The 16,076-nt window shown below is 50.7% G+C and overlaps 1 protein-coding gene across 7 annotated transcripts in view; it reads left to right on the top strand.

Annotated features, from left to right (window-relative positions):
• The window catches only part of BMP1 (bone morphogenetic protein 1), a 46,900-nt gene that overhangs the window by 5,216 nt on the left and 25,608 nt on the right, over positions 1 to 16,076 (top strand). For 4 of the 7 annotated variants that reach the window (XR_011253923.1, XR_011253921.1, XM_069574019.1 and 1 more), the window contains 7 exons: positions 4,140 to 4,253; positions 7,329 to 7,499; positions 7,697 to 7,814; positions 8,124 to 8,302; positions 9,028 to 9,133; positions 10,771 to 10,895; positions 11,451 to 11,566. Coding sequence is in view for 3 of the 7 variants with exons in the window: in XM_069574019.1 (XP_069430120.1) it covers positions 4,140 to 4,253; positions 7,329 to 7,499; positions 7,697 to 7,814; positions 8,124 to 8,302; positions 9,028 to 9,133; positions 10,771 to 10,895; positions 11,451 to 11,566 (929 nt within the window). In the remaining 4 variants the exon portion in view is untranslated. Of the gene's footprint in view, positions 1 to 4,139; positions 4,263 to 7,328; positions 7,500 to 7,696; positions 7,815 to 8,123; positions 8,303 to 9,027; positions 9,134 to 10,770; positions 10,896 to 11,450; positions 11,567 to 16,076 lie in introns of all 7 variants that reach the window. The other 3 variants (XR_011253922.1, XR_011253920.1, XM_069574018.1) reach the window with 1 other exon arrangement.

Below are 16,076 nucleotides of genomic sequence, written 5' to 3'. Positions count from 1 at the left end.
TGTAGGACGCCTGGTACACATGGCTCTTTATCACACCAGCCAGGCTCCTCTCCGTTCTTCCAAAAGAGGAGGCGACTCTGTGGAGTCCCAAGGCCAACTGAAGGATGTGCTCAAAGGATGCAGCTTGATGTCTTTCATCTCCTGCTTGAGGTGGGGGGACTGGCTATGGAGCATTCATAAATGCCCCTGGCTGATTTATAGCCTGAAAACAAAACAAAACATTGGATTCCATGTTGAAAACAACTACTACTCTGACCTTGACCCTTCCTTCTGGGTGAGGAGGGGCTTCCTGGACTCTCCAGAATCCAGTTTCCCTAACTGCCCTGGAGGGCATCGCGCATGGTCAGGGCCTTCAGCTCCTGGCCATAAGGCTCTCCTGCCCACCCCATCAACCCTCCCCCCTCGGTTCCCTCGCATTCCTCAGTCATGACACTCACACCACTGGGTGCTGCTGACAGTGAGTGCTCCACTCCTAGACTAGCCCAGGGCTGCTAGACTAGCCCAGGCCTCTAGCCTAGCCCAGGACTGGTCCTGCCTTCTGCTCAGCTAGCCCTCCACACTGCCTTTCTCCCGCAAGCCAGCACAGTTCTGTGGCCTCTGTACTTGGAATTAAAGGTTCTGCTTCTCAGGGGCTTCACTGAGCCCAGAGGCCTGAGTGGGTGAAAACTGAATGGCCTTGAAAGTAGAGAGCTGACCTTGAGACCACAGGGCTATTATTGGGGTGATGTTAACAGTGGCGATTTAGTGGGTGCTTACTATGCTCCAGGCTGTGGGCTGGATGCTCTCTTTACGTGCTTTATTTTGTACAGTTATCCTGGGAGACAGATTCTTTTATTAGCTCCTTTTTTTTTATGTAGGGGAAAATTGAGCTTTAGAAGAGTTTTTGTGACTTGTCAGTGAGAGGGTAGTCACTCAGATTCAAAGCAGATCTGTCTGACTCCAAAGACCTTGTTCTTTGCTGCTGTGTCCGAAGATGAGTTTAAATATCTAGTCACACTGTATCCCTGTGATGCCTATGGTTGTGGCTGTGTGAGCCTGAGGGTACAGTGTCTGTGTAGACGTGCAAAGAGAGAAGAGGTGTAGGGGCATTTACACTGGGTGCCTGTGTAAACTTTAGCACATAGGACCCGCCACCACCTCTGTGGGGTGTATCTCCCATCCCATGCCCTTGCTCAGACCACAGCTGAGAAGCACCTTGTATTGCTGTCCCATCAGTTGCTGAGCCAAGGCCACCAAGGGTGATGTTTTCAGTAAGAAAATTTTTCCCATGTGGAGAAAGAAATTCTGGGCCACTTACCAGTTGGTGACCTTGGCCAAGTCGTTTCCCATCTCACATTCAAGTGTTCTGATCTCTCAAGTCAGGGCTGGTGTGAGTGTGCATGCTAAGTCACTTCAGTCGTGTCCGACTCTTTGCAACCCCATGGACTGTAGCCTGCCAGTCTCCTCTATCCATGGGAATCTCCAGGCAAGAATACTGAAGTAGGTTGCCATGCCCTCCTTCATGGGATCTTCCCAACCCAGGAGTCAGACCTGGCTCTTGCATTGCAGGCAGATTCTTTACCACTCAGCCACCAGGGAAGGCCCACTCAAGTCAGGGAAGAGGGCTCAAATCTAACCACTAGGTTATTTCTCCACGAGTTTGTAATGGGATGCTCCTTGGCAAGTGTATGGCTGGAGTTTGGCTTATTGGGAATATCCCTGGTGGGCCAGGATTAATGAATTCATTAATGTGAGAGCACTTCGTCAACAGGAAAGCACCAGGCAAATTTCAACAGATATTTACATAAGGTGTCATTATTGCTACTATTACTGGCTTAAAGGGTTTGGAACTTGCTGTTGGTTTGTGTGTGTTGGAGCTTCTGCATGTGTGTTTTAGGACTGTCTCTGATGTGTGTATTTTTTGGTGGATGTGTGTTTCTGAATGAGTATTTTTGTGTATATGTATTTAGAATATGGGGCTTCCCTGGTGGCTCATTAGAAAAGAATCTGCCTTCCAATGCAGGAGGTGGGAGTTTGATCCCTGGGTTGGGAAGATCCCCTGGAGAAGGAAATGGCAACCCATGTCAGTATTCTTGCCTGGGAAATCCCATGGACAGAGGAGCCTGGCGGGCTGCAGTCCATGGGGTCGCAAATGAGTCAGACATGACTTAGCAACTAAACAAACAATTTAGAATGTGGGTTCTACAAGGTGAGAAACTTGAGTGCAGTGAGCACTGGACTGGGAATTGGGAGGCCTGAGGCATAAATCCAGCCTTGGTAGTGACTAACAGCATGATCTCCATTAAATCATTGCCCTTCTGGGCCTCAGTTTCTGCATCTATAAAATGGGACACTGGCCTAGACAATTGCTAAAGTCATTCCACATTCTGCCCATCCAGCTCCAGATCACACCTGTCGAAGAGTGAGTGTCTGTTGGCACATGTTTGCATGCCTGACGTATGTCAGCATGACACTTCACTTGAACAAATGTATATCGAGTGCCTCCCACCACCAGAAGGGGTGGTGTGGGTGCTGCTTGTGTGTGCAGGAGTGTCTATGTGACTTTTGTAGCTCTCTTTTGGATGGCACAGGTGTGGATGTTACCGTGAGTCTGGCAGAGCGCTGACGCCTGTGTATGATGCTGTGGTGATGACTAGGGGTGTGTGTGTGTGTGTGTCCACCCAGTGGGCCAGCTGGTGAGGAAAAACCTGTGTGCAAGGCCTCAAGGTTAGAACAGTTTGTGTAATGCTGCCCGCCAGGCCTCTGTAGCACTGGGGATGAGAAACAGATGTCTCTGTGGGTGGGTCTGCGGGAGGCTGCTCTCTGCTCCACCTCCAGCATCGCCTCCTGCCTCCCCCACGGCAGCCCAGCGTGAAACTTGCATCTGAGCACCTTCCAAAGCACTTTCCAAAGGGCTCAGCTCCCCCTGTATTTCTCAGAAAGCAGACTGTTCAGTCCATCCCTCTAGAAACCTCATAAAAAGATGTTCAACATCACTCATTATTAGAGAAACACAAATCAAAACCACAGTGAGGTGTCATCTCACTGCAGTCAGCATGGCCATTGTCAAAAAGTCTACAAACAATAAATGCTGGAGAGGGTGTGAAGGAAAGGGCACCCTTCACTGTTGGTGGGAATGCATACTGGTGCTGCCACTATGGAGAACAGTATGGAGATTCCTTAAAATAAGTTGGGAATAGAATTGCCATATGACCCAGCAATCCCACTGCTGGCTGGGCATACCCCTCAGGAAACCTCTCCCCACAGCAAGAGAAATCAAAATGCCCTGGGGTGGGGGACTCTTTTCCCCCAGATCTTTCTCCCTCCCTAGAGGGGACTTGAGACTCAGAACAGGAATCACTGTTAAACCTTTTCCTCCAAGCCCATCAGGTGTCCTGACTTCCCTACCACACTTTCCTGCTCCCATTTTTATTCATAGGGTCCCCCTCAGTGTAATTGAAATGGCAATTGTTAAGCGAATTCCATATGCCCAGCACAATGCCAAGGTTACGGACCCCCAAAGTAGACACTCTGTCCTCTTAATGCCTTTGATTTTGTTGGTAATACCCATCCCTTCCTGGAATTCTCCAGCTCTGTTTTTGTTTACTTGTATATGTTTGAAGGTCAGTTTCCTACAAGCGAGTGGGAAACACTTATGTCTTGCTAATCACTGGAGTAGCACCTGGCCCACAGTAGGCGCTTACTGTGTGCTCAGACTCTTTGTGACCCCATGGACTATAGCCCACCAGGCTCCTTTGCCCGTGGGATTCTCCAGGCAAGAATACTGGAGTGGGTTGCCATTTCCTCCTCCAGGGGATTTTCCTGACCCAGGGATCCAACCCCCATCTACATCTCCTGCTTTGCAGGTGGATTCTTTACTGTTGAGACATTACTAGGCATTTGCTAAAGAATGATGGAATATGTGAAATGACTCTGTCTTTGAGAAGTCTGGTGGAGCTGAGCATCAGCTTTGATGAGATTCCAACTGAAAAATGAGCTTGAGTTTCCCAAAAGAGCCTCAAAGCTGGCCCCCCACTACTGCTCTTCCTTAGAAGGCATTTGAGGATTACAGTTGCAGTGAGGGCCAGGGGCGGTGGCCACGGGTCAGGCTGTCAGTGCTGCACTGGGGCACTGACTGTCCTTGCCTCTTCTCTTTCCAGCTGCCTTCCTTGGGGATATCGCCCTGGACGAGGAGGACTTGAGGGCCTTCCAAGTGCAGCAGGCTGCGGATCTCAGACAGCGTGCAACCCGCAGGTCTTCCATCAAAGCTGCAGGTACACTGGGTACGGGCCAGCCCTCCTCTGTCCCAGAAACAGGTTCCAGAATTGGAGAAACAGGGAATGCCTCTGTTCTCAGCCAGGCCCTTCCAGGACAGAAGTGGTGAACTTGAATCCAGCATAAGGGCTTGTCTTCTCCTAGTGTATTTGTATCCCTTCCCCAGCGTAGTGGCAAGTGTAGACATACCCAGAAGCTAAGCACCCATGTTATTTTTGCTTACAGTTTAGGAAGTACTTTCAAAAACATTATCTAACCTGACTGTCCCCAACCACCTTCAAAGGTAGGTCAGGACAACTCCCACTTTACAGACACAGATCTTCCTCACCTTATGACTGGGCTGAAAGTGTCAAAAAGTCAAAGTGTTAGTTGCTCAGTCGTGTCCAACTCTTTGTGACCCCATGGACTGCAGCCCCTCCAGGCTCTTCTGACCATGGAATTCTCCAGGCAAGAATACTGGAGTGGGTAGACATTCCCTCCTCTAGGGGATCTTCCCGACCCAGGGATCAAACTTGAGTCTCCTGCATTGCTGGCAGATTCTTTATTATCTGAGCCAAGATGCGGTACATCCTAATAAACCCATCACAAATTGAAAATAGCTGAAGTTGAAAATGCTTTTAATACACCTAATCTACTGAACATTGTAGCTCAGCCTAGCCTAGAGTTACAGTCTGCGAGGGCTCCCCTGCTGGCTCAGTGGTAAAGAATCTGCCTGCTGATGCAGGAGACACGGGTTTGACCCCTGATCTAGGTGCTCAGGACACTTACATACACCTATTACTGGGCAAAATCATCTTAACACAAAGCCTATTTTATAATAAAATGATGAATCCCTCATGTAATTATTGAATACTGTCCTGAAAGTAAAAATAGAATGATAGTCTGGGTACAGAATGGTTGCAAATGTGTGGGTTGTTTCCCGGCACGATGGTGTGGCTGGTGGGGAGCTGCAGCCTGCTGCCACTGCCCAGCATCTCAGGAGAGGATACTGCCTATCGCTAGCTCAGGAAACTTAAAATACAAACTTTGAAGTATAGTTTCTCCTGAGTGTGGATCACTTTCGTCCCATCATAAAGCCAAAACACGGTAAGTCAAACCATCATAAATCACAGACTGTCTGTACAGAAACCAAGAATCACAGAGGTAAGGTGACTTGCTCAAAATTCCAGAGCTAGTCAGTGGCGGAACTAGGACAGGAACCCAAGCCTTCACACTCTAAATCCGAAGTTCTTTGCTCAGCCCCACAATCCCTCCTGGCCTCTCCTCCTGCTCCCATTTTGCAAGCCTCTATGCATCCTTCATGGCCCATCTCAAGAGCTTCTCTTGGGAATCTTCCCTGATCGTCTCCCAGGCATGACCAGGCCACCATTTGCTGTGCTCTCTCTGCTCTGGGCTTATACTATTAGCATCTCACAAGTCGAATCACACTGCAATGACTGGTTTATACCTCTCTCTCCCCAACTGGACTCGAAGCTCTTCAAGGTCAGGGGTGGGTCCAAGCACCTCCCAGCCAGCCTGGCACTTGTGAATGGGGGAGGGGAGGGTGGGGTCGAGGCCCTGGGCTCTTTTAGTTCTGTCCAGCCTTCTCACTGCTCTGCAACGTGGTCCTGCTCACAGATAACCCTCCCCTTGCCAAAGTGGGGGATTCTCACTTGGGGCCTGTTCTGGGCACACTCTGGTGGTGTTGGGTAGTTGTCCAGTCTGCATGAGGGAGGATCTTCGCTGGGCAGTCCATGGAGTAAAGGTCAAACTATGCCAGTGAGCAGCTGGCATTGGAGGGTGACCTGGTAGCCTGATAACTGGCAAGGCTTATTTGACCTTAGTGGGGGGACTAGGATACATGGGATAAAGGGAAAGACAAGGGGAAAGCTGAATGGAGATTTGGATCACCTGGACCTGCCCCTTACCATCTGACTTTGGACAAATCTTAGGCTTTAGTTTCTTTATCTGTCAAATGTAGATAGTGACACTTGCCCAGTCCAGCATTAGAGCTACTGTGTCAAATGAGGACCTGTACTTGGGAATATTTAAAGAAGACATTAAGTTCTGTATGCTCCACAATTATGAAGGTTCCCTGGTAGCTCAGGCAGTAAAGAATCTGCCTGAAATGCATGAGACTCAGGTTTGATCCCTGGGTCGGGAAGATCCCCTGGAGGAGGGCACAGCAACCCACTCCAGTATTCTTACCTGGAGAATTCCATGGATAGAGGAGCCTAGTGGGCTCTAGTCCATGGGGTCACATAGAGTCAGACATGATTGAGCGACTAACACTTGCATTAGCTGAGCAGCAATGTTTCCTAGTCTCAGGTTCCCTGTAGGTCCAGGGGAATGAGTACACCGCTGTTCTCTTACTCACTTGTAGTCTATTCTTATTGTTCATGACAGCTACAGTTTATAGTTATAAGGTTATAACTATAACCTTATAGTTAGTTGTCCCATAAAGTCACTGCAAACACTGAATTAGTGAATTCTGAGCCATTACTCCTAGGAGAAATACAAGGTTAAGTTCCTACAAGCCTCTGGTCACATTTTCATCAACTTGTTAACGCATAACCAAGTCATATATGTGTTTCTATTTAAAGACATCTTATTTGCTATATCATTGATTTATTAACACTGAACTCATGGTCAACAGCACTGTAAGTCAAGCCTGAATGAAGATTATCTAACACAGGTATTTTCTGTATATACATCCCAGCCCTCTTGTACCTGGGAGTTAAGGGGAAGGTCATTTTAGACAGTGAAATCACCAAGAAAAGGCATAAAAATGCAAAAAAAAAAAAAAAGTGGCACTAACTAAATTATGAAGAAGATACCTTCAGAATGAGCTGAAACAGGGAGGCAGCCTGTCCCCTTGTTCAGGCTCAGCCCAGGTCATGTACATTGGGTGACTCAAATTTTTCACTGCTCTGTGCATCACAGCCAGTGACCATGAAAGAGCTGATGGTCTTGATTTGGGGGTTTTACAAATTTTAGTGAGTGGGCAGGTACAGAACCCCTAGACAATGAGGGTCGGTTGTCATTTGCTTCCTCCTGCCCTTCATGCTCTTGCTACCAATGGCTTCCTTTTTCAGTTTCAGGAAACTCCTCTACCCTCAACAGCCAGAACGCTAGTATGAAGCCTCAGAGGAGAAGCCGTGGGAGATGGAAAAGCCGGTCCCGGAGCCGGCGGGCAGCAACGTCCAGACCAGAGCGGGTGTGGCCTGATGGAGTCATCCCCTTTGTCATTGGGGGCAACTTCACTGGTGAGCATGATGTTGGGGGTGGTTGGGGGTGGGGGCCCCCGAGCAGCCTGCACCCCACCCCAGCCTCGGCGCGGCCCCGTCCTGCGCGGTGGGGTGAGTGGTGCCTTCTGCCTGTCTGATGAATGGCTGACTCTTTAGCGGAAGCTGGAGGTGAGCCCACCTGGACACTGGCAGCCTGGCCTCCTTTGTCCCCACAGGTAGCCAGAGGGCAGTCTTCCGGCAGGCCATGAGGCACTGGGAGAAGCACACCTGTGTCACCTTCCTGGAGCGCACGGACGAGGACAGCTATATCGTGTTCACCTACCGACCCTGCGGGTGAGCAGGGGCCCCTGGGCGCTGTACCCTCGGCCATCGCCCTAGCCCGTGTTCGGTCCTGGGCACTGCAGCCGTCCCCCCAGGCACGGCCCTGGGTCATCTGTCCCCTCCCGCCATGGGGGCATTTCCCCAGGAGCTGCCCCGGATGTGGCTCAGACCCCAGCACACAGCCCGGGCATCACGCATCACGCGCTCAGGCCCCTCCTCCACCCCTCTGCTCCTTGGCCCCCCTGGCAGCCACGCCCGGCCCCTGAGTGGATGCACTCCCCCAGCTCGGGACCGCCCCCCTGAGCTGGCCCCGCCCTCCAGGTGCTGCTCCTACGTGGGCCGCCGTGGCGGGGGCCCCCAGGCCATCTCCATCGGCAAGAACTGTGACAAGTTTGGCATCGTGGTCCACGAGCTGGGTCACGTCATCGGCTTCTGGCATGAGCACACGCGACCCGACCGAGACCGCCACGTCTCCATCGTGCGGGAGAACATCCAGCCAGGTACAGACCTCTGCTTGCCCCTCCAGGGTCCCTGGTCAGGGTGGGGGCTGCTCCCTTAAGCCATCACCTTTGCTCAACGTGGTATTACAGTCCCAGCTGTGCCTGGGGTCCAAACACTCCCCCTGAAACATCTTCTCTGGGTCAGTGGCAGCTCAGGGACCACAAATCCATTGTCAGATGGGGGCCGGGACAGGTCTAGGTCCTGCACACAGGGCTGCCTGGAGCAGCCAGAACCCACCTGGCCTTCAGGGTGGGGGTTGGGGAGGGGTCGGCCCTTTCTCCGTGCTTCCCCAGGCTTTCTCTTCACTTTTACCGTCTTCAGCTCTCTGCCTATTCTGTCCTCTAAAGGGTTTTTTCTCTCTCCTTTCTCCCGACTATGCTCTCTCTTCCCTCCCTTCCTACTTCCTCCCTCTCCTCCCCTCTTCACTGCTCTCATCTCCCCGGTGGTTCTAGAAATGGGCGCCTCCTTCCTATTGTCCCTTGAGTCATTTCTCCAGCATATCCTCACCCCACCTACACCCTGCTGGACAGACGCTTCTAGAGATTCGTCTCTCCCCAAGGCTTCCCTGGGTCGCTTTTGGACCCCCAGGTAGGGGGTCACCTCTCAAGAGCAGAGGGGACCCCATCCCTGACCCTAAAGAGGTAGCGCTGCAACCCCCACAGACCTGCCCCCTCCCGCCCCCACCCCCTCCCCCTCCCACACTCCCTTCTCCTGGTCTTCACAGGGCAGGAGTATAACTTCCTGAAGATGGAGGTCCAGGAGGTGGAGTCCCTGGGGGAGACCTATGATTTTGACAGTATCATGCACTATGCCCGGAACACATTCTCCAGGTGAGAGATGGGGGCCCCCCTCTTCTGGGGCAGCCCAGCCCTGCCCTCTGTAGACCTCCCACTTTGCACTAGCCTGCCCCACTGGGGTCATCAGTAAGGACAGCAGTGGGCCCCTGGGTGGTTGAGGACCCATGGGTGCTGCCTGCCCTGCTGTTCTCTTCCGCAGTGAATCGGTGGCAGGACTGGGACTCCCAGGGCCTAGGTTCCTCACCTAGTACTGGGCACAGTGGGCCCAGGAGGGTGAAACCCAGCTGCTGCCCAGGCACATGGGATGCCAAGGCCCCGGAGCTGTATCAGCCCGAGGGAGCTGAGTTTTTCCCTCAACCATCTGCCAAAGGGGGCACATTTTTCTGGTGGGTCTGCCTTTTGGTAATTGACTGATCTGTACAAAGGCTGGCTTCTGTCCTGGATCAGCCCCGCTCCCTAACTCATGAGTGCATATACACCTACTCTTTATCCTGAGCCCAGGCTTCCTGGTGGCTCAGACAGTAAAGAATCCGCCTGCAGTGGGAAAGACCCGGGTTTGATCCCTGGGTTGGGAAGATCCCCTGGAGAAGGGAATGGTAACCAACTCCAGTATTCTTGCCTGGAGAATCCCATGGACAGAGGAGCCTGATCGGGTACAGTTCAGGGGATATTGCAAAGAGTCAGACAGGACTGAGTGACTAAGCATAGGTTCCCAGAAACCACAGGCAGAACCCCCAGCGGTCTTGGCCCAGCCTCCCCATCCCAGCTTCTCCTTAGCTGAGTATGGGACTCTGCCCCTCCCCCTCCTCAGGCTTTCCCTCACCCGCCACGCCTGGCCTTTCCCATGCCTGGCTCTGCCCTCTTCCTCCATCTCTGCTTTCCCAGACACTGGCCCTTCCCCTCTCCTCGGTCGCTCCTTCTAGACCCTCTCTTCCTGCCTCCAGACCTGAGGGAATAGACCAAGGAAGGGTGGTGAGGTCACCCCAGCCCCCACCCACAGACCACCCATTTCCCACCAGTCCCACCCCAGCTCCTGCTGAGGTCTACCCAGCTGGGTGTGAGTCAGGGGCCCTGGGGAGGTGGAGGGCTGCCTGCTCTGCCTGCATTCTGATCTTCCCAGATGGAAACACCCGGGACCCAGCAGGCAAGAACTGGGGGGACAGGAGACACGATGGGTCAGGAGCTGGAGGGGCTGTTTTGGGGTCTGGTCTGGCCACAGTGAAACCTGCCCTTTGGCCTTGTCCCAGGTGCCATCAGGAGGAAGAAGGGCTGGCCCTGGGTAGTCCTGGGAGAGGTGTCAGCAGGGCTGATACACACAAGGGGCCTCAGAAGCAGGGCTGAGACATGGCTGACTAGGGGGTCTGAGGTCTCCCAGGGTTGGGAGGTGGGCCAGACAGGGCACAGGTGGGTCCCCAGGGCCTCCTAGGTCTGTGTTCTCGACCTCCCAAGTGTTCCCGGGGCTCCCCCAGGCCCTGTGGCGTGGCTGCCACGGAGCAGAGTGGCAGCTGGTCAGTGGGCAGTGTAATGACAGGGTGAGATGTCTCCACCCGTCCCCGACCCTGCTGAGGAATGTCTGGGCTCTGGCAGGGTCGTGACCTTGGGTGCATGCAGGCGAGCCGCCCTCCTTCCGATCGATTCTCACCCCAGGCTGGGCTTCTCCTCCTCCCCAGGGGCATCTTTCTGGATACCATCGTTCCCAAGTACGAGGTGAATGGGGTGAAGCCCCCCATTGGCCAGAGGACACGACTCAGCAAGGGGGACATTGCCCAGGCACGCAAGCTCTACAAGTGCCCAGGTCAGGGCAGGGATGGGGACGGGACAGGGTGGGGTGGAGGGCAGGCCCTGGGGCCAAGAAGGTTGAAGCTATGAGACTTAGAAGTCAGAAGCAGCCTGGTTTCTGAGGAGGGGTCACCCAAGTAGGAGCAGTGTTCAAGTTACAGACCCAAACTGGGGCTTGGATCTAGTGGGGAGGTGCTGAGCCACCCACCTTCTGAGGGTCTCTGAGAGTGAGGGGCAGTGGGAGTAGAAAAAGCCAAGGCGGGGCGGGGGGGTGGGGCGGGGCATGCGTGCAGAGCAATTCCCAGGAAGTGAGACAGAGTGAGGCCCTCCCAAGGAGCTTGACCTTAACTCTGGAAGGCTTGTTGCCTTGACAACAGGGCATCCCTGGCACTAGGTAGAAAAAGAGGAGAAGGAGGTGGATCTTAAAGGGACAGAACCATCCCAGACTCTTTCCTCTGCTCAACCAGTCTCCTGTCCCGCAAAGGGCACCAGGGCTCAGGACGAGAAGCCAGACGGTTGCGGGGTCTGGGTACCTGCAGCAAGCAATCTGATCATTTCCTTTCCTTGACAGCCTGTGGAGAGACCCTGCAGGACAGTACAGGCAACTTCTCCTCCCCCGAGTACCCCAACGGCTACTCTGCCCACATGCACTGTGTATGGCGTATCTCGGTCACACCTGGGGAGAAGGTAACTGAGCATTACTTCCTCTGCCAGGACCCCCGATCAGGAGAGCTGAGTCCTTATGGCTGTGAATGACCTTCCTGGGAAATATACTCATTCACCCCACAGGAGGATTGGAAAGTGTGAAAGTTGCTCAGTCGTGTCCAATTCTTTGTGATCTCATGGGCTGTAGCCCTCCAGGCTCCTCGGTCCATGGAATTCTCCAGGCCAGAATAATGGAGTGGATGGCCATTCCCTGCTCCAGGGGATCTTTCCAACCCAGGAATTGAGCCCATGTCTCTCACATTGCAGGCAGATTCTTTACCATCTGAGCCACTAGGGAAGCCCAGGAGGATGGGAGGCTTCTACTGATAATTGTATACAAATGCTAACTCGTGAAGAGCATTTACTGTGTGCTAAGCATGTTTCTACTTGCTTCTCAGATCCATTCACAGGCTTTTCACGTGGAGTCTGGACCTCTCACCCACCCTTGGGCCTTCCATGTCCTTCATATTTTTATTGCACCCACAGCTTTTCAGGTTTTATTTCCTTTGACTGGAACTTGGTACTTAATGTTCTAGTGCAACCTTGAGCTGGGTTAGATTTTATTATCAGTCACATTGCTTATTCCAACAGGTCTCAAGATCATTTTGAATCAGAATTCCACCATCCACCAGGTAGTCATTCTCACTCTGTCATGAGCTCATTGGATATGCATGTCTTCTGGGCCTTCCAAACTCAACCTTTGATCAAAATATTGAACAAAACATGAATCAAAGCAGATCCCAAGATCTCCCTCTGAATTGACATTGACCCAGTAATCTGCAGGCTTCAGGCAGAGCTATTCCACTAGCAATGACTACTTTAAGAGTCATTACCAGTCAGCCACAGGTCACCACTGGGTTGACCAACCACAGTAGGAGCCGCTTCTGAGACCAGGCCTGTGTCATTTGTATGTCTTTGACATAGGAAGTGATTAATAAATACCAAATAGGTGGGTGGATTGCCTTAGCAAACATAAGTACTATTTCACCGGTTGGTAAAATCCCTTTTAAAAAGGAAGTAAGATTTGTCTAATGTGTCTTGTTTCCAGTGAACCCAGACTGGCTCCTAGCAATCAAATGTTTCTTTTCTAAATGGTCACAGGCTGTCTATTTTAAATGGTCACGGACCATCTGTTGAATTGGGGATTAACATTGAACTCCATGGTTTGCAATTCCCAGAATTAAACTCCAAACTCTCCTCCCCAAACACTCATACGTACGTTCTCGCACACACCCCTTTTGAAAGTTGGAAAGATTCTGTTCTGACTTCTCAAGATTACAGACACTGATCACATCTGCAAGTTATTTGAATGTCCTCTGATGTCATTTTAAGTCTAGAGACAAAAGCCAATTTAAATAGGCGCTTGCTGACTCTCCTCCTATATTATTGAGCTTCTCTTTCCTTTTCAGATGATGTTTACTTTTTTGTAATTTGAAGATTATCCTTTTTTATGACAAACTTTCATTGAGAGTTGAGTAATTCCCTGTCTCTCTTGCTTAGTTTTCTACCATCGTCCCTCAACAGTGAACCCATCCCTTCCTTGTTCTTCTCCTTGTTCTGAATCTAACTTAAAAATTGCAGTCCTTTTTGCTGTCTTGTACTGACCTTGCCCTGGATTCTTTCATTCCTCTACTGAGGAATTTTGAAATCTTACCACAGATAATAACAACATGTTATGACTACTGAGCATAATGATTGGCCAATCACATGTTAAATTCTTTGTGTTATGTCTTTTAGTTAGCCCCACAACGTTAAAGGCTGGGTGCTAATGTTAGCCTTATTATTATTATTTTTTTGGCTGCACCATGCAGCCTGTGGGATCTTAGTTCCCTGACCAGGGATCAAACTCGAGCCCTTGGAGTAAAAGCACAGAGACCTAACCACCTGACTGCCAGGGAATTCGGGTTGGCTTCATTTTGTATATAAGAAAGCAAACTTAGAAAAACTAACTTGCCCAGGATCTCGTAGAACCTGGATTATGATATCAGAGTCTGCGTTGTAGTACTATGTGTATTCCAAAGCCTATTCCATTCTTACAACAACTACTTATGTGCGCTTCGGCAACAGTGTTGTCTGGGCACTTTGTGCCTGGCGCTGGGCCTGGCACCGGAGATGGACAGGTGCCCGAGATAGTCCCTGGCCCTGAGGAGCACTGAGAAGGGTAGAGCATCCTTTCTTTCCTGTTTAGGAGATTTGCTTTGTCAGAAGGCATAGGGCAACTTTTGTCAGGACCCACTTCTTCCCTTCCTGCTCTGGGCTGATATGGGCTGGCCCTAGTCTCTAGAGCAGGGGTTCCTAACCTTTTTGGCACAAGGGACTGGTTTCATGGAAGACAGTGTTTCCACAGCCCAGGGTGGGAGGGATGGTTTCAGGATGATTCAAGTGCACTGCATTTATTGTGCTAATGATGGTATTTGTAGCCACTCCCTGGTGCTAGCATCACTGTCTCAGATCATCGGGCATTAGATTCTCATAAGTGTGCAACCTCTATCCCTCGCGTGCGTAGTTCACAATAGGGTTCATTCTCCTGTGAAAATTTAATGCCATGGCTGAACTGACAGGAGATAAAGCTCAAGGAATAATGTGAGCAATGGGGAGTAGCTATAAATACAGATGAAACTTCACTCACTTGCCTGCTGTTCACCTCCTACAGTATAGCTAACAGGCCATGGACTGGCAGTTAGGGTGGGGACCCCTACTCTAGTGGACATGTGGGCTTGCCTTAGAAAAATCTGTGTATGCCTTGAGTCTGCTCCCTCCATAACTCCCACAAGACTTACCATCCTTTTTCAGCGGTGTGCCCAGTGCTCCTGGGAGTAGGCTAGAGATTAAAAAAAAAAAAATTCAGATTAACCAAGGCACAATTGGAGAATTCCATGAACAGAGGAGCCTGGCAGGCTACACTCCATTGGGTCACAAGAGTCAGACACGACTAAGTTACTAACACACACACACAAAGTATACCCATGGTCCTGGTTGAAACCATAGAATTATAACTGAATGAAAGATGGAACTGTCGGGGACAGAAACATTTAAAGGCTGGGGAGAATAGAAGAAGATGGCATCATAAAGCTGTCACAGCCACTCCCTGTGGCCAATTATGTGCAAAGTATTGGCATCCTATTTGCATGACCTCTTTATTCCTCACAGCAGTGTCATGATGTAGGTACTGTTATCCCTGTTGGAGAGAGGAGGGTCTCGAGGCTCAAAGGGCAGAAGTAGACCTGGCCAAGTTTGCCCTGGTAGCAGCGGTGGAACCAGCACTCAATTCTAGCTATCTGACTCCAAAGTCTACTCTTTCAACAGTAAACCTTAAATAAATCCAACTGCATTAGCAAATGGACTTTGACATCTTTTTGGCTCCTGAGAGGTTGTTTTTCACTCACCTCCCAGTTCTCAGCTTATTGCCAGCAATGCACGTGATATGTGAATCTTATCTTGTACAATCACGCAAGTCTCGGTGATGTCAAACAGATGAAAGAGCCACTTTGGAGGACTTCTCTGAGGATCCCTAAGCCTTTACGCTGCAAGTGATTAGCAGCTGCCCTGAAGAGTATTTACAGTGTTTCCCAGGCAACAAAGGGAACTCCTTTATGAGCAGGAGAGTGGTTTCAGGACATGAGAATCAATTGTTGCAGAGTAGCCAAGAAGATAAGAGAATACAATGTTTTTTGGATTTGGCGTCTCCACCCTCCTTCCCGTCCCTACTTTCCGACATCCTGACTCTTCCTCAAGGTCCAGCCCAAATTCTGCCTCCTGTCTAAGGCCTTCCCTAACCCCTACTTCCCATTCCCCAGCTGGGCAGAGATGACCCATTTCCTCCCTCCTCTGCAAGGTCTGGGCTGAGTCCACCCCTAAGTCTCTTTTCTTGGGCACTGAAGGGCATGGGGCATCAAGGAGATGTAGGGAAAGTTGATGCTCTTTCTTTGTACAGCTGTTGGGCAGAACTGATTCTTAGGCCTGGGAAGGCCACAGGGAATAGAGGTTAAAGGCATAAGTTTAAGGGCCAGAATTTAAGCCTAGGTTTGACTCTCAACTGTGTTCTTTTTTTAAATATATATATTCGTTGTTGTTCAGTTGCTAAGTCATGTCCAACTCTTTGCAATCCCATGAACTGCAGCACACCAGCCTTCCCTGTCCTTCACTATCTCCTGGAGTTTGCTCAAACTGATGTCCATTGAGCCAGTGATGCCATCCTGCCATCTCATCCTCTGTCGCCTCTTCTCTTCCTGCCCTCGGTCTTTCCCAGCATCAGGGTCTTTTCCAGTGAGCTGGCTCTTCACATCAGGAGGCCAAAGTATTGGAGCTTCTGCTTCACCATCAGTCCTTCCAATGAATGTTCAAGGTTGATTTCTTTTAGGATGACTGGTTTGATCTTTCTGTCCAAGGGACTCTCAAGCATCTTCTTTAGCACTACAATTCTAAAATTAATATATATGTTTATTTGTATTTATTTGGCTGTGCCTCGTCTTAGTCTCAGCATGTGGGATCT

The sequence above is a fragment of the Ovis canadensis genome, chromosome 2 (genome assembly GCF_042477335.2).
Source record: "Ovis canadensis isolate MfBH-ARS-UI-01 breed Bighorn chromosome 2, ARS-UI_OviCan_v2, whole genome shotgun sequence".
Taxonomy (NCBI): Eukaryota; Metazoa; Chordata; class Mammalia; order Artiodactyla; family Bovidae; genus Ovis; species Ovis canadensis.
The sequence above is the reverse complement of the archived record's forward strand: the minus strand, read 5'-3'. Positions and strand labels throughout refer to the sequence as shown.